This window comes from Thalassophryne amazonica, chromosome 16 (genome assembly GCF_902500255.1).
Source record: "Thalassophryne amazonica chromosome 16, fThaAma1.1, whole genome shotgun sequence".
In the NCBI taxonomy this organism is placed as follows: Eukaryota; Metazoa; Chordata; class Actinopteri; order Batrachoidiformes; family Batrachoididae; genus Thalassophryne; species Thalassophryne amazonica.
This window is the reverse complement of record NC_047118.1, coordinates 40,445,317-40,463,902: the sequence shown is the minus strand read 5'-3', so window position 1 is coordinate 40,463,902 and position 18,586 is coordinate 40,445,317. Positions and strand designations below refer to the sequence as shown.

The 18,586-nt window shown below is 40.9% G+C and overlaps 1 protein-coding gene across 1 annotated transcript in view; it reads left to right on the top strand.

Moving 5' to 3' along the window:
* Positions 1-1,568: 1,568 nt before the first annotated feature.
* Positions 1,569-18,586, top strand: part of engase (endo-beta-N-acetylglucosaminidase) — a 30,257-nt gene continuing 13,239 nt past the window's right edge. The window contains exons 1-11 of the mRNA XM_034189683.1: positions 1,569-1,836; positions 5,779-5,858; positions 6,261-6,462; positions 7,637-7,785; positions 10,880-11,034; positions 12,986-13,134; positions 14,002-14,173; positions 15,446-15,549; positions 15,697-15,805; positions 16,296-16,483; positions 16,603-16,745. Coding sequence (XP_034045574.1) covers positions 1,721-1,836; positions 5,779-5,858; positions 6,261-6,462; positions 7,637-7,785; positions 10,880-11,034; positions 12,986-13,134; positions 14,002-14,173; positions 15,446-15,549; positions 15,697-15,805; positions 16,296-16,483; positions 16,603-16,745 — 1,567 coding nt within the window. The 5' untranslated portion in view covers positions 1,569-1,720. The remainder of the gene's footprint in view (positions 1,837-5,778; positions 5,859-6,260; positions 6,463-7,636; positions 7,786-10,879; positions 11,035-12,985; positions 13,135-14,001; positions 14,174-15,445; positions 15,550-15,696; positions 15,806-16,295; positions 16,484-16,602; positions 16,746-18,586) is intronic.

Below are 18,586 nucleotides of genomic sequence, written 5' to 3'. Positions count from 1 at the left end.
AGATGAAATTGGTGGCTCTTTCTACACTGGTGTTAACAACAAGCAGGATCTAAGCCTGTAACCTGGAAACCAGGTAGTCAGAATAAAGCTGTCCTAGTCTAACAAAGAGTCAAATCCACTCCTTTATTAAAACGGGAGTTCATGTGCTCCTGCTGTAAATCCTTTTACCCAGCAGAGGTGATACGAGAACAACTGAAGCAGAGCTTCAAGCATGAACTAGTTTCAACACATTTTGTTTGGAAAGCTTCATTGCTTCAACAAGGCTTCATTTACTCATCACTCACTATAACTTTGTGATGCTGGATAGAGCGATGTCACTTCCTTACGGCAGATTAGGGGTAGGGCGTCACCACCGAGCTGCCAACGAACCTTTGTCTGTAAACACACACACACACAGTCTAGATGGAAGTATTCTGTTCGTGTCTGTGTGGTTTTATTTTTTTCACGGGTTCGGGTTTTTGCACAAAAATACTTAATAACAATCTAGTTTGTGGCCGAAGTTAATTTTATTTGTGAAATCTAGTACTGTAAAGTAAAACATAACCCATATTCATCAGTTTAACAAACCAGGAGCAATGTTTGCTTTTACCCATATATCCAAACCAACACATTTTGGACCAAGCCAATGATCACAACTGACTGATGCTTTTGTCTTGTAACAGTTATTTTGCAGCAGCAGCAGCAGCAGCAGCAGCAGCAACAACAACAACAACAACAACAATAATAATAATAACAATAACACAATGTGAAAATGCTTTACAATATCAAAATAATAGGCCATTAACACAAAATTAACCACAAAGATCAAAGCAAACAAAAGAACAGAGAGAAGCCTAAATACCAAAAACCCACTTAATTTAAATATATTTAATTGATTGTTTCTATGTAATATGGAGTTGCGTCAGAAGGACATCCAGCGTAAAACAAGAGAGCAGCCGAGGGGACTTTTACTTGTTTTACAGATCAGCGCTGCAGGCCGTCAGCCGCCATCTTTGTACTCCTCCTGTTTTCACGCTTTTGTTTCTCAGCTGGGAAGCTCTCTTCATAATAAAAGTCTGTGGTTTTAACATAACAACTATAGACTGGTGCGTTTGTACAACTGTTCTCTGTCCCACCGCTCATGGATAATCACTAAATTCATTTTTAAATCGTAAAATAGGTAAATAAACAAATAAATAAAGAAAGAAAGAAATGCGGGTAATAACAGCAAAAGCTGTATGTTTTCCCTGAAATGATAGCATATTTATAGCCTTTTCAAAACAAGTGTAGTACTGCTTATGTATTTGTGATATAAACTCATAATACTGTGATTTGGACATGTTTTAATGAATTAATTAATGGTTGCTACAATTTACAAGATAATTAGTGCTAATACTACAAGCATTTTGTTGTTTACTTATTGATTGTGATAATATAGACTTAGTGCATGATAAAAGGACATTTCAGAAGCCACCCCCCCCAAAAATACAATGTGCTTTTATTTTGAAATCTTACCTGGATGTATTTGTAATGCAAACATTCCGGATGCCAACCGCCAATAAATACAAGAAGAAGAAGAAGATGGCTGTATTTGTTACTTTTCAGTCGGCTCAAGTCTGATGCGTGAAAACCGATGACGTCTCAACACATTCCCATTATATATTAAAAATATTTTCAGTAGGAGCCGACCAGAAGATTTTTGGAGGGGGGGCAGTAAATATTTGAAAAAAAAAATCTGTCTATGATAAAGTTTGTCATCGAGCTTCAAGAAATGGCTGGAAAGAAGTCTTCTCTGCGGAAACAACAGCATGGAGAGGATGACGATGATCCCATGAAGGACAAAACACAACCCAGCGGGTAATTACGTATGGCTAATTGGTGGCCAAGTGGTTAATGCGCTTGGTTTCAGTCAGAAGGTTCCGGGGTTCAAATCCCACCCCTGCCACTATTTCTCCATGTAATGGGAGTTGCGTCAGGAGGGCATCCGGCGTAAAACCTGTGCCAATTCAACATGCAGATCCAACTTGGATTTGCTGTGGCGACCCGAGTGCAAACAAGGGAGCAGCCGAAGGGACTTACTAAGTTGTTAGCTTATTAAGGCAACAGAAAGTTGCCGGTTCTCCCCCTGAGGAAAGCATGTTTAATGACTCATTTAAAATCAACATTGTATGTTATTGTCATATACACAGCAAACACAGTCTGCATAGTACAACGAGATTAGGGGTGGAGATTAGGGGGGCTGCCTCCTTAAAATGTGCACGCAATGCAATCCCAGACAATATAACATAATAAACAACAATATAACATAAAGAAACATGCGAAGTCCTTTGCTGAAATGTAAATTGTGTAACATATGGACAGTGCAAACAGTGCAGCAATTGAGAGAGTGCAAAAGGAAATGTAAAACTGTATGACAACTATAGGCAATATAAACAATGTAACAATTGAAAAATGTGTAAAAGTCCTGTGCTACAAATGAGATAGATATGGTGTGGCTCAGTACTAATATAGTCCCATTTTTAATGCAGATTATTGTTCAACATGGTGATGGTTTTGGGGAAGAAACTGTCTCTGAGTCTGTTTGTCCTGGCCTGTATGCACCTGTAGCGCCTGCCAGAGGGCAACAGGTTGAAGAGGTGAAAGCTGGGGTGTGTATTGTCCTTGAGAATGTTCTTGGCCCTACTAAGACAACGGGAGGTGTAGATGGTGGAAATGGGGGGGCAGAGGACAGCCAATGATTTTTTTGGGCAGTGTTTGCTACCCTCTGCAGTCTCTTCCTGTCAGCTTCAGTGCAGCTGGAGTGCCACACTGACACTGCGTAGGTCAGCAGGCTCTCTATAGTGGAGCGATAGAAGGTCACCAGCAGGGTGTGCTTAATTGCTCCTTCCTAAGCACACTCAAGAAGTGTAGTTGCTGCTGGGCCTTCTTGACCAGTGCTGTGGTGTTGACTGACCAGGAGAAGTCAGCAGAGATGTGAACCCCTAGGAACTTAAAGGACTCCACTCGCTCCACGCATTCGCCATTGATGTACAGGGGGACAGGGGCAGCTTTCTTTCGATGGAAGTCCAGGATGAGTTCCTTAGTGTTTGTGATGTTTAGTGCCAAGTTGTTGGCTGCACTCCACTCAACCAGTTTTTGGACCTCATCTCTGTAGGCCGCTTTGTTTCCCCCTGTTATCAGCCCCACCACTGTTGTGTCATCAGCAAATTTGACGATGATGTTCTCTGAGTGGGTGGGGGTGCAGTCAGATGTGTACAGCGAGTAGAGGAGTGGGCTCAGCACACAGCCCTGGGGGGAGCCGGTACTGAGAGTACGGAAGGAGGAGAAGTGAGGGCCAAGCTTCACCTGCTGTGGTCAGTTGACCAGGAAGTCTTTGATCTAGGAGCAGGTAGGCAGTGGGATCCCCAGGTTGGATAACTTGGGGATAAGAATGTCCGGTATTATGGTATTAAAAGCTGAGCTATAGTCAATGAAGAGCATCCTGACGTAGCTCCCTTGTTTCTCCAGGTGAGTCAGTGCTGAGTAAAGGGCGGTTGTTATTGCATCTTCTGTGGATCTGTTAGACCGGTATGCGAACTGATGCTGGTCCAGGGTAGGGGGGAGACAAGCTTTGATGATAATGAAAGAGAAATATATATATATATATATATATATATATATATATATATATATATATATATATATTAAACATTAACATTGCGTAGGAAGTAGCGGGGAGACGTCAGAGAAATAAGCCATTTCACAGTTACGAGTGCGCATGCCTGGGAGAGCCTATAGCACTTCTGGGTCAACGGTCACAGGACCCTAGCACCGGTGCCACAGACCGAACGGTTCTCCCGTAAAAAATGGGTCCACCCTGTTTCCACTGCGCATGCATCATTTTGGAGCTCTGAGACAGTCTCTTCACCCAAAGCGATCAAATGGATTAATGGGATTATTAACCATCAGATGACAAGGTAAAACCTCCTACATCATTCTACAGTCGGTTTTAAACAGAAACAAGACGATACTTGGTGACGCTTTGAAAATGACCAACACGCAGTAAACGCATCAGCTGGCAGCTCGTGTAGCTGCGGCGCTCTGATTGCTTCCTCCGTATTTTAGGATGAAATAATGCTGAATCTATATGGAAATGATTGTTGTACAACAGCTTCTGATAGCTGTCTCTGAGATAGATGATGACTGGAGTGCAGTTTGAAGCATAAATGTGGTGATAAACAGTGAACCGCGGCTAATGATGCTTGCGCAGTGAAGGCAGGGGGGACGGATTTTCGGTCTGCGACATCGGTTGCTGCAGGCTTAAACAATACGGCTGGAGTTTGCGTGCCACGGCTAATGACGCTTGTGTAGTGAAGGCAGGGGGTACGGATTTTTGGTCTGCGACACCGGTTGCTGCAGGCTTAAACAATACGGCTGGAGTTTACGTGTCTGCTTTCTTCTTCATTGCTGTCACAATTACCCATGTTTTTGCTCAATCTCGCTTGGCTGAAGGCCATTTGTCCCTCTAAGAAGTTGACGCCAACCGCACAGGACCGCGTAACTAGTTAGTATCCCGGAGTCTCGTTTCTTATCAGAATTAACCAGACAAATCGGTCCACCAACAAAGAACGGTGAGAATAAACACTGACAGGAGCCGCTGGGAGCAAAAGAGCGATTGATCTGTTTATCCTTTCCATGTCCGGGCCAGGTGAGGTTTCCCGTGTTGAGTCAAATTAATCCACAGGCTCCTGGTGGTGCCCTTCCGTCTCTACCTGTCTTCCCGGCACGCTGGACACTGCACGGCGGGTCATGGGAATAATGCTGCTGGATTGCTAGTCGGCATTGCTTATGGTCCGAACTACGACGGTATCTGATCATCTTCGAACCTCCAACTTTTGTTCTTGATTATTGAAAACATTCTTGGTCCAATAATTTCACCTAGCCCCCAGCCTTCCGTCTTAATCATGGCCCCAGTTCAGAGAAGAAAAAACACAAAATAGAACCGCAGTCCTATTCCATTATTCCTAGCTGGGATATCCAGGTCTCCACTTTAAAACACTGTAATTTTCATAGTAAATGCTTCATACCACATTATAACGAATACAATCCCCCCGACTCATTGAGAAAATGATGTAATGCAGATATTGTTTTCTTTGGAGGTTTGTAAACGCTTCGTTATTACATCTGATTACATCTGATTCTTTGTTATAGATACTGAGAGTTGTCAGTGTATTCCTTTGTTCTATTTTGCTCTAATAAAGTCCTAAAAAAAAAAACTCTTCAGACCCCGCTGGACACTCAGTTAAGAGCACCGAGATCCAACTACAAACTTTTTAATTGCAGCAACTTTTTTTTTTTAACCACAGCTGCTGGCAGCAGACAGACACAAAATACCAGACAGAGAGAAATTACTTGGATTTAAATAGCTCCGCTCACACCCGTTGGCTGTCCCACAATGCAGTGCGTCACCTGAGAGTGTGAGATGGCTTATTCCCAGTGATGTCATAGAGGAAACACAACAACAAGAACAAATTTGGCTGCTGTTGGTGATGAATTTTGTGTGTTTGGAAGATGAAAACATACCCATTTATGTTACAAAACACTATTAGTGTCATCTGTATATCTAGGCAAACTGTAAAGCATGAATTGTTCTTTGTATTTGTCATTTATTTGAGATGTGTGAACTATCCAAGTGCACCTTCTATTTTGCTCTTAGTCTTTGAAGTTCAAGTCAAATCAGACAAAGTCTGTTCCATAGATAGCCCAGATTCATGTGCACAGTACATCAAAATATCTAAATGTCCCCTTGAACTTTACTAGGTTGGAGTCATGTTTGGATCAACCCATGGATTCAAGCAGCATCCATGAAGTCATCAAGTACATACCATCATCGCTATCAGGTTAGGTGACTTAATCCAGAGTAATTCACAGTTAAAAGATCTGCAGAACAGACTGACCTGCAGTTCATGGCCCACTGAGAACTGTAGTTCCATAAGTGCAGTTGGCAAGTGTTTGTTTTGAAGTGCTGGAGAATTAGACTAGTTTTGATAACTGTAATGAAAAGATAATTTAAATATGAACAGGGTGTGATTATGACTGGGGCTAACTAGTTAAGATCAGGTCATTTCTACTCATACAGGAAATCCAATGTTGCCACTCAGTATGATAATGATAATGAGTGTTCTTGAATTTCCCCGTGTAAACATTAGTGTCAGTAATATATAACTAACATTTCTACCCAAATGGTTTTAAGCAGTTGTACTCTTTTATGTGTTCATGGACACTTCCATTTCTTCTCCAAGACAAACATTATGATGCTGATACCACCGAACCAATCAGCTGTGGTCTTCAGACATTGGAGGAGCTGTTGTCATGGAAACGGAGTGAGGCAAACCCCTTAAATGTGGCAATTGTCCCTTTGGCACCTCGGGAGCCTCCTTTGGCCAGGTGTCCACGACGGACCCTTGTATCTCATGATATGATGGGTGGATATATAGATGACAGGTATGAACACATGTAAGACTCCTACAGCAACATATATTCAAATTTGAAACTTCTCATACAGTGCAGCCAGTGTTAATTTTGGTGTATTCATGGGGTTCTTGATAATAACTAGATAAAACAATACTTTGTCTTAGAAATGTGTTAATGTCATCAACCTGTGAAGTAGGCATGACAAAAACTTAAGATCTGCATGACAAAAACTTTAGATCTGCCAGACTGAGGTACTCTTGATCTTTTTTGAGTTTGTTTAATGTTGCTTAGTATAATAACAATACATCTCACATGGAATGGAAGCCAGTGAATTGAGGCTAGTTTGGAGTAATATGGTCACATGTTGGTTACAAGTCTTGCAGAATCATTTTCAACCACAATGGAAAAAGTCTGTTGGACTTACATACACACACATACACACACCGGTGACAGACTCCTGTCCTGTCCAGGATGTAGCCTTCCTTGTGCTCTGTGACTGCTGGGGTAGGCTCCAGCCCCCTGCAACCCTTAATTGGACAAAGTGGCTGAAGATGAGTGTGTGTGTACACACTATCTGTTTGTGCGGAATAACTAACTGTTTCCATTTTATTGATGAAAGTCTGTGCATTTCCAAATAGGGTTTCCTTTAAATCTCCATTTTCAACTGCTTTTTTCTCCATTGAAAAAAAAAAAAAAAAAAAACACTTACTGGGTTTTGCATCTGAACTCTTCATATATATGCACTATAAGGCAAACATGGTCATGTTTATTTATTTTTTAGTTTTGCCAGAAGTTGTTTACACATGTTTTCCCCCCAGTACTTTTTATAAAGCAAAAGTAGATTATGGACAGGTCTGTAATTATAAGGAGAAGCAATACTGTGTTTAAAGTTGTTTTTAAAGAAGTGGTTTAACCATACCAGCAGGGTGGGTTTTCTGCTATGAGCCATTTTTTGTCACTGTGGTCAATATGTGTATCACAACAAACAGTAGAATATGCCACATAATGCAGTGTATTGTTGTTTTCATAACACAAGAATATCAGGTGCTATTTTCTCACACCTAATTTGTGGATATGGTGATTTGACAAACATTTCTGCCATGAAGATTCTTGTGTTTTTGATTTATGCTGCTGCTCATCTATTCCAACATGAGATTCTTTGTTGTTTTCCTTTCATAATGGTGTGTCTAAATTTTGTGTTAAGGTTTGCCCAGGGGACAAACTCAGAAGCTCCCTATGCCTTCTACCACTGGCAGTATATTGATATCTTCAACTACTTCACACATAAATTGGTGACTGTTCCTCCAGTTGTGTGGACAAATGCTGCACATAAACATGGAGTTGCTGTCTTGGGTGAGCAGAAAAAGACAGAATCACTTACATACTGGTAACTATTTGTGTAGATCTGTTGGTGTTTGAAATTCTGAATGCATGTTTGACAAGTTAAAATTGTATATCTGAACTGGAGCCTGATTTGGATGGAACTGACTTTCACTTTTATATTCTGAATATGTGAGTTTGGAAACTGATCAAATTAAATGAAAACGGATTACAGTTTTAAAAAAAATCTTTTCCCATTGTGATGACACAATTAATTTACCTTCATGTTTCTGTTAGCTCTGTTAGATATTTTGACTCGGCTCACTCAGGAACGAAACTTTAATATTTTCCCACATGCAGATGAGCAATAGTAGTGTTTTGACAAAAACAAAAAGAAACACATTGTGGGTAAAAAATGAAACATGATTCAGGGCTGTTTACATGATACTGCATGCCTGACTTAAGTCTCATGGAAGCCATAGCAATCTGAAGAATAGTTTATAACTTCATGGAGCATGATTTTACAGCCCTGGAAAGTTTTCAGAAGTTTACTTATTGATTTGATTTAGCACAACCCTTGATTGATGACATTTTGTGAATTGCTGAAAATGGGTAGGGTGCATGTGTATGTTTATGCTCACAGGGTTCTCACAGAGCCTTAAAAAGCTTAAAAGGATTGAATTTGTTAATCTAAAAATATGGCCTTAATTAGTATTAAACTGCCTTAAATCGGTTGTTCGGAACTCTTCAAAATGCGAAGACATGAGCAGTAGGATTTTATTATGGTGGCTGGGAAGTGCAAAAACAGTTTTACAATCAGGAGAAGACTTTTGCAAGAAGTCTCAAAACAAATTTACAAATGACAGATTTTGACGGAAAGGGAATGTACCAAATGACAAATATTCCTGTTCTGTCACATTAACCATTTGGTACATTTACTTTCTGTCAAAATCTGCCGTTTGTTAATTTGTTTTTGGACTTGTAAAAGTGTTGTGCTCTTTGTAAGTGTTTTGACATTCGGAATTTTGATTTGCATTTCCCAGCCACCGTATTTTATTCATATTTTCTTCTGACATTGCAATTAAAAATATCAAAATAAATGGCAAGTTCTGTTTTTAATAATTCAGTGAAATCCTCTTGTAATGTTGCGTAAAGCAAGATGACAGAATGATCAGAGCAGAGACGCTTTCTGCTAGTGAGACGTAATATAAGTGATGATGTGTTACAATAAACATTTGGGCAAATTTGTCCGTAGTCTTTAGCAATTTTTATTGCCCCCCCTTCCCCCTTTTCTTCTTATTATTGTAATGTTCTTAGATTTCTTTCTGACTGTTTCAAAATGTCTTTAGTCTGTCTTGTCTTAAGCTGTCTGTATTCTGTGCACAGGAGAAATGAAAGCTCTTGCACAAATAATCATCAGAAAAATGTTTAAGAATCATCAACATGTGCCAATAATATTGAGAGTTTTACAAATAATTTTAATCAAAAGTCAAAGAAATTAGTTGGTTCCACAATATAACAGATCAGAATAAGTAATAAACAAGAGCAACTGGAGATTTCTGACGTCTGCCACTCCGGATCCAGATCACCTCCAAAATTCAGTGGAGTCTTCCATGCCCTAATACCTATCTGTGGTGCAAATTTGGTAATAATCCATGATGTAGTTTTGACGTAATCCTTCAAAGCCTATATAAAGTGAAATTTTGATCCAGAATCCCGATCCAGATCCAGATCACCTCCAAAATTCAGTGGAGTCTTCCATGCCCTAATATCTATCTGTGGTGCAAATTTGGTGAGAATCCATGCAGTAGTTTTGACGTAATCCTTCAAAACCTATATAAAGAGAAATCTTGATCCAGAATCCCAATCCGGATCCAGATCACCTCCAAAATTCAGTGGAGTCTTCCACGCCCTAATATCTATCTGTGGTGCAAATGTGGTCAGAATCTGTTCAGTAGTTTTGACATAATCCTTCAAAGCCTATATAAAGTGAAATCTTGATCCAGAATCCGGATCCGGATCCAGATCACCTCCAAAATTCAGTGGAGTCTTCCATGCCCTAATATCTATCTGTGGTGCAAATTTGGTGAGAATCCATGCAGTAGTTTTGACGTAATCCTTCAAAGCCTACATAAAGAGAAATCTTGATCCAGAATCCCAATCCGGATCCAGATCACCTCCAAAATTCAGTGGAGTCTTCCATGCCCTAATATCTATCTGTGGTGCAAATTTGGTGAGAATCTGTGCAGTAGTTTTGACATAATCCTTCAAAGCCTATATAAAGTGAAATCTTGATCCAGAATCCTGATCCGGATCCAGATCACCTCCAAAATGTAGTGGAGTCTTCCATGGCTTAATATGTATCTATGTTGAAAATGTATCCGTTAAAATCCGTGCAATAGTTTTGACGTAATCCTGCTAACAGTAATCCTTCAAAGCCTAAATAAAGTGAAACTTGATCCAGAATCCGGATCCAGATCACTTCCAAAATTTAATGGAGTCTTCCTTGGTCTAACATCTATCTGTGGTGAAAATTTCATCAAAATCCGTGCAAACGTTTTGACATAATCTTGCTCACAGACAGACAGACACACAGGGAGGTGATGGTTAGTGATTAAGTGTTGGGCTTGAGACCAGAGGATCCTTGGTTCAAATCCCACCCTGATCGGAAGATTACTAAGAGCCCTTGGGCAAAGTTGTTATTCCCCTAGTTGCTCCTGGTGTGTAGTGGGCACCTTGCATGGCAACAGCCTGACATCGGGGTGAATGTGAGGCATTGACGTGTAAAGCGCTTTGAGCGTCTGATGCAGATAGAAAAGCGCTATATAAATGCAGTCCATTTACCATTTACAGACAGACAAATAAATAAACAAACACAGATGATTTTATTACGTCCTTGGCGGACGTAAAAATGTCCAATTGAGAAATGAATCCTCTCATTTTCTAGAAATATAATGTAACAAAAGAACAGAATTTCAAAATCCATGTCTTAGAAATTAAAAAGCTTTTTTTGTTTGGTGTACTTTCTTTCTGTCTCCCACTCTCTCGCTGCCGTTGTGTCTTGTTCTGACATGTTCCTAGCTGCTTCATGTAAAAATCATATTGTGTAATAAACCTGCTTTTCCAGGAACGTTCATCACGGAGTGGACTGACGGAGCCGCTGTGTGCGAGGCCTTCCTGAAAGGGGAGGAATCTTACCGATCAGTGGCCGATAAGCTCGTCCAGATCAGTTGTTATTATGGCTTTGATGGCTGGCTCATTAACATCGAGAACACCCTGAGTGTGAGTTACATTTGTATGCTGTGCATCAAGATAAAATCATTTGCTGCTTAAAATGCAGTTATCCTTTAATTTTACCACGCACAGGCGCTCACGAGGCAGCACTGATTTCGGTCCTGTGTGTCTGTCTATGTGGTAGAGTTTTGATCTGATTTGGACCAAATGTGGTGGCATGATTGAGGGTCAGCCAAAGACTGTGTGATTTAATCTTGATAAAAATGGCTTAAGAGTCAAGGCCACAGGGCAAGGTCAAAATGTGCCTCAGGTCTGAGAGTTGCTCTCATTTGGTATAAAAGCTATAGATCCTTTGCTAATTAACTAATTTCCCATTAAGATTAAGAAATTCTGACCCTGATTTGTGACCTATCATTTCAAATAGTGGGGTGTCTGGGTCTTGAAGGTACTGCATGATTGCCACTCCCTGGTGTTTGGAGAGTAGAACAGAGACAACTGCCACAGTGGGCGCCATCTGTGTTTGCATCAGGGCCAGTACACACCATGAACACTCACTCTTCACACTCCTACCATCAGGCTGATGCTACAGGAGTCTGAAGTCCAGGACTACTAGGCTGGTGAACAGTCTGAAGTCCAGGACTACTAGGCTGGTGAACAGCTTCTGCCCACAGGCCATTAAGCTCCTCTATAACTCCCTAACACACTGACCCCTCCACCACCTGAGTGACTGTTATTTCACTGTCATTCTTCTCCTCATCATTTTTACTATCGTCCTCTACGTATTTATCGTAGATCCTATGTATTTATTATAATAGCTCTGTTCACTATTTATGCACCCATGCACCTTACGACTCCTGCACAGCAGGAATGCTGCTTAAAACTACACAATATTGCACAAAATTGCCAATTCTGCATAAACTGCACATCCGCACATCCTCTAAAATGTACATCCCTTAAATAGTGTATATAGTACATTCTTCAGTCTAATAATGTGTATTTTATAATGTGTTCTTTTTTTCTTTTTTTTTTTACTCATCTGATGTGAACTTTCTACATGCAAAGAATTTCATTGTGTGGAATAACTGCCTGTTTTACTGTGCACATGACAATAAAAAAGTCTTTACAAAGTCTAAACAAAAAAGTCTTTGGTTTTCAATTTTGTAGTAAACTTTAAAGTTAGGGGAGGTGATGGTCTAGTGATTAAGCATTGGACTTCAGACCAGAGGATACTCAGTTCAAAACCCAGCCAGACTGGAAAATCATTAGGGGCCCTTGGGCAAGGTCCTTAACCCCCAATTGCTCCCGGTGTGGAGTGAGTGCCTTGCATGGCAGCACCCTGACATCAGTGTGAGTGTGAATGGGTGAATATGAGGCATTGTAAAGCGCTTTGAGCTTCTGCTGCAGATGGAAAAGCTGTATGTAAATGCAGTTACCATTACCTCAAATTATTTATTTTAAAAAATGTAACTGAAAAAAAAAAAGCTATATGATTTTGCTTCCCACCTGTCCCATCTGTGTGCAGTTTGCCTTTTCTACCTGTTTGTGTGGGTTCCTTCCGCATGCTCCGGCTTTCTCCCACATCCTAAAACATGCATGTGGAAACTTTAAATTAACCATAGGTGTGTGAATGTGTTTGTCTGTTTAGATGTGGCCTTCTGATAGATTGGCGTTACATTCAGGGCGTACCCACCTCATGCCTTATGACTGCTGGGATAGGCTCCAGTCCCCCGACACAACTCCACATTACAGGGAGACTGGATGGGGGTGGCCTTGAACTGGAAACCTTTCACTTTGGAAACAAGCGCACTTTACCAATTGACCACCGCCCCGCGACAAATGAGAAGCTGAAGGGACTTACTAATTTATCGTCAAGCAGACAAAAAGGACTGATCACACAACCTCTCAATGGACAGATGTAATAATAAGAACACAAAATATGACAACAGACATAAAGTTTGCATTTCATTCATCCTATAAAGCTAACACATTGTGTTTGCAGGAGGCTGCAGTGAAGAACATGCCTTTGTTCCTGCGCTACCTGACAGACCAGATGCATGAGCGAGTCCCCGGTAGCCTGATTGTGTGGTATGACAGCGTGATAGCAAGTGGACAGCTAAAATGGCAGAATGAACTTAATGAGTCCAACAGGTAAAGACAGGTGCATTTACAAGTGAATAAGTGTGCTGAAGTGCTTGCATGTCACAAACTGTGAATTTACAGATACGTTTCTGCTGTATGTTCAGCTCAAAGCCTCAGAATATTTGTGTTATGAAGATGGGAAACTGAATCTAATTGAACAAACATCAGCAGTGTCTTTGGACAGACCAAGAAGAGGAAATGTGAGCTGAACACACAGTGTTCAGTTCTGCAGTCACTAGAATGGAAGAGAGTTAAAGACAAAAATTACAAATCATCTACAAAAATCAACTAACAAAACCTACAATTCTGCACAATTTATGCTAATCACAAACCACAGTTTACGGACCTAAAAGAAGGCAACAGGACACAGGGAAAGAAGTACAGCATTTTTCTGTTTTAAATGTGATATAAAGTATACAGACAGTTTGGGTAACATAAGCAAGGAGGGATATACTTAAATAGGGCTGAGGAAAAATATATAATCACAGATGGACAAAATTTTTGATGATGGCCAGGCTCACACATAAACAGGGCGTTCAATCACAAGAGCTTAAGTTTAAAAACAAACAACAATCTATGAATAGGCAATGACTACATGGGCAATAGGTATACTGATAGGGGTTGCGTATCGCCTAGTTAGCAAGGATGTGAACAAAGTGATCAGTTGAGGTGGAGCAGGTTAAGATCAAGTGTTGAGATGGATATAAATTTAAACTGACTTTGCCGATACCCTATGTATGATGGTCTACTCTTCATTTGGAATTCTTACATGCGAGATAAATCATCTTCAGATGCTGTGGTTGACTTGTCTAGGAAGGGCTTGTGTAGTATAGGTACCAGTATCTCATATGTCCTTCATCCATGTCTCCATTATAGGATGTTTTTTAATGCATGTGATGGTTTTTTCACCAATTACAACTGGACGGAGCAGAGTTTGGAGTCGATGAGCAACTACAGCATGGTCCAAGGTCGCCAGGCTGACATCTATATTGGGGTGGATGTGTTTGCCCGAGGCGATGTGGTGGGAGGCGAGTTTGAAACAAATAAGGTACACACTGCATATCCTGACTGTCTAGGTTGAACTTTTGTGCTTTCTTGTTTGGCAGAAAAAAAGTCTGCGGGTCAAAGAGTCTTCTCTTTCCGTGCCCCTGTCTTGTGGAATGGTCTCCCAAGCCTCAGTAACACACTCAGATTCTGTGGAGACTTTCAAGAACAGACTTAATGTTGGGGAAGTGTAATGACACGGACCCACAACAGGGAGCGCAAATGAACGGTCAATGGGTAGTCAAATAAATACAATTTATTGTGGCAAATGTGCACAACAGGTCGAATACTATTTTTAGACAGTCAATTACAAAAGTCAACAGGTGACGTGTGGGCAGGTCCGAGGGTAGGAGACGCCTATCCAGAGAAGAGCCGGGACCCACAAGGTTCCGCCGCCAACGAAAACCTGCAGCAAACCGAAGCCGCCAAGTCCCGAGTCCCCAGGTGACCTCTACTTCAGCTGTCAGATCCGGTACTTCTGGCAGGAACAGAAGACAGGTTAATGGTGGGTGTGTGCACACCCAGCAGAACAATCAGCAATTCAGTTCAGTTCCTTTTGTGGGAGAATCTCCACCTCCGACACAAAAACACAGAAACGTGCAGAGACCAACTGTTACTTCTCTGGTTTGGAAAGAGGAGTGAAGTCCGTCACTCTTCTACGTCCAAAACCCAGCTCCCAGCTGACTGAAGATAACTGGTACTCCTGCAAAGGTTTTCAAAAGGCAATGATACGTGCGTTCAGCACAGACACGGCTGAGAGTTTTACCTGAGTGGTAAACTGATATATATCGGCAGAGATGTGGTGTCTCCTCCAGTCTTATATGGGATGGGATGGTGATGAGATGATTTCTGACAGCTGGTAGTCCTGGCTCCTGGGTGGTGACTGCGCCCTCTGCTGCCTGAAACCCGACAACAGGCAGGGCGCCCTCTGGCATTGGCCAGCAGTACCTCCTCTTCGGGTGGCCCACATAACACTTAAGACTCATCTTTTTTCTCAGTCCTATGGTTAGCATGTTGTGTTAGCATTCTTTTTAATTTTTTAATTTTTTTTATTGTGCTTTTTTGATCTTTTAATTGTGCTTTTTGATCTTTTAATTTATTTTATATTACTTTTTAACTCTTTTGCGTGAGATGCCTTGAGGCGACGCTGTCGTGAATTGGCACGTTATGAATTGAATAAATTGAAATTGAATTGGCACCAGCTGTCATCCATCCTTCCATCCATCCTTCCATCCATCCACTCCTTCACTCTTCCGTCTTTTCTTTGATGTTACAGGCTTTGGAAGTCATTCGGAAGCACAACTTCTCTGCAGCTATATTTGCTCCTGGCTGGGTGTACGAATGCCACGCTAAGAAGGAATTTCGGAAGAATCAGGACAAGTGAGAGCAAACAATGCCTTAAATCATACGTAAATACATACATAGACTGTTTTCTAAAACATACTAAGCTTATGTTGAGAGAAAATTCCAAACAGTAGAGGGACATGACTAGAGACAGGTTCTAAACTGAACCTGTCTTGTTTGCAGGTTCTGGTCTTTGCTGTCAGAATACCTGTACATCCACCGGCAAACATCTCTACCTTTTATTAGTTCCTTTTGCCAGGGCTTTGGGAAATCTCTGTACTGGAGGGGACAGGTAGGTAAAGAAAAACTATTAGGTAACAATATTGAATGTCAGCACCAGTACTTTACTTACACAATGATAAAATTTGAAGTTTTATATCTGTAATGTCAGAACTATAATGATTTTTATTCCAGTCTGCTTTGTAGAATAGACCAATACTTCATCTGTGGTCTACCTAAAAATATAATGCACTGACTCTGATTACTGCAGAAAACTGTGGTTAAGAGTTTTAACAAGACAGAGATCATTTAATCAAATTGTACCAATCTTTGTATCTCCAAATTGTATTCTGATTCACATTAAAAGAGCTTGCAAAATTTTTAAAGCTGCACTGTTGATAATGTAAATCCCTGTGTTGTACACTGCAGTGCATTTGAGTATTTAAATTGTTCGTTGGTACTCTACATGTCTTTTCTGTTAATCCAATAATTTTCTTGGTAAATAATCCTTCTGTATAAAGGTTTTTTTTTTGCATAATAACTGAGGCCTTGTCTTTATGCAGAAAGAGGTAAAAAAGAACTGGTTCAACCTGAGTGCGCAGGAGCTCCAGCCTTTGTACCTCAATATGGAGATCAATGAGGGAGGTTGGTGGAGGAGTCACGGCTGCCCAGAGGATGCTTGGAACGGGGGCTGCTCACTGTTTCTCGAGGGCCTCATTCCTGCTACTTACACATTACCAGTTTGTACCAAGTATGTGGTTTTTGTTTTGCTTGTTCATGTCACCTTTACTTTAAAACAGTGTGTGCAGGTTGTAGCAGGTCCACATTCCTCAATGTGCTATCATTTGTGTGTATGTATGTGTTGTACAGGATCTTCTCCCTCCATTTACCTCTTGCAGCCAAGACCCTAGTAGTGTTCATCTATAAGCAATCGAATGGAATCTCAGTCTCCCTGAAACTGAATATAACAGATGTCAGTCTTTGCACATATGGGGACATACAAGATGTCAACTGTGAGTGTCTGATATTGTAAGATGAAAGGTTAAAGTACTTTAAAGTTAAGTAAAATGCAGCTATACAAAAAAACCAAAAACTCATTTGGAAATGGGAACAACAATTAAGGAGTCTAGAAGACACAAAGAGCTTTACCCCTGAGAGCCCTTAGGGTGTTTTCTTAATTTTACTATACCTTAAGAAATTCCACTTTTAAGATACTTTCTTTTGGTATAATGCCCATATGTTGCATATCAAAATGTTCAGAAAATCATAGCTTTTTGAATGTGATACATATATTTGTCTAGAACACTGTGTAAAGATATGATCTATTAATACTAATATGATGAAATGTTGAAGAGGACGCAGGAGAGCATCATTAGGACTCTGAGGGTTAAAGAAAAATTAAGTATTTGGCCATCGATGATCTCTGACAGGAAAGGCTCAGTGGTCTGTAGTTTTGATTGTGTCTCATAGAAAACTATCCATCCATTTTTTGAACCCACTTATTCCAGTTTAGACTCATGGGGAGCTGGAGCCTTTCATTAATTCATTTCTTTCTGTCATTGGGCAAGAGGCAGGGCACAATCTGTACATGCCACCAGTCTATCACAGGACAGATGCAGATAGACAATTTTGAGTCACCAATTCACTGAACTTGCTTGTTTTTGGCAGTGAGAGGAAGCCGGAGCACCCAGAGGGAGCCCATGCAAATATGGGTAGAACATACATACTCCACACAGAGAGAGGACCAGGTTAGAAGCAAACCTGGGACCTTGAAGCTGTCAGGCTACAATGCTAGCCACTAAGCCACCAGGCTACCCCTCACCGGAATCCTAAACAAATAAAATAAATAAAAATAATAATCTCTTGAGTCATAGGAGCCCCAAATAAGTTAAGATTAAATTAAAATCAGCTCTGACGCACACCCATTAACCAATGTAGAGAGGATAACTTTGAATAAATATTGAAGCTTGGCACTGTTGCAGCTGGTGCAAAGGCCCAATCCCAGTACACTTCCTTCACCCTACCACTTCACCCTTATCCTGCACATTCTCATCAGTGTGTAAAATGAAGGGAAAGTGTGAAGTGGTAGGGTGAAGGAAGGGTATTGGAATTGGGCCAAAGTCATCATTGATCATCGACTTTACTTTTTATACATTTGTTGGCTTTTTAAACTGCATTCCTGAGTGTGCCTGTCCAACTGCCCCAGATAGTCGATGCCTGTAGTTTGTTTTGAATGATTGGTTTTGCCCTTGTGCAGGGTTTCTCTTTGTTGCTCATGCCTTCCTCCCTTTCTGCTGCTGACTTGCTTGTCCTCGCAGTTTGCAGGGCCTCTTGGCATGGGGACCCTGGCGTCCACCTTCGGCCCCGTGTTGGTCCCATGTCTTGTGGTTATGGACACGTCCTGTACCTTGGAATCATTGGAGTGGGTCTGTTGGGTGTTTTGGTTCTTTACTTGCTTTGCCTGTGTTGGGTGGGGGTACGTAGAGACATTGTTCTCTGGATCTGGGGAGCTGTCAGGGACCTGGGGCTTCACATGATTGGTTTCAGTCATCAGCTCAGCATTCTTGTGTCTTTGAGCAATCTGTTTGGTGAGGGGACTCACTTCTTTAGGAGGCATTCTGTTACTTCTCTGCATGTCTATCAATGATAACACTCTCTTGGATGATCTTATCTTCACGAAACAGCCTTGATATGAATTGTTTTCCTCTTCACCCCATTCCCTGCTGTTTTTTTTTCTGATCTCTTATTGTTGACTTCACTCCTTGCATAAGCACATGTGTGTGCATAAGGGTCTAAAGGTGTGAACCAGATGTCTACAGAAAAAACAAAAACACATGATCAGTCATTTTCTTAA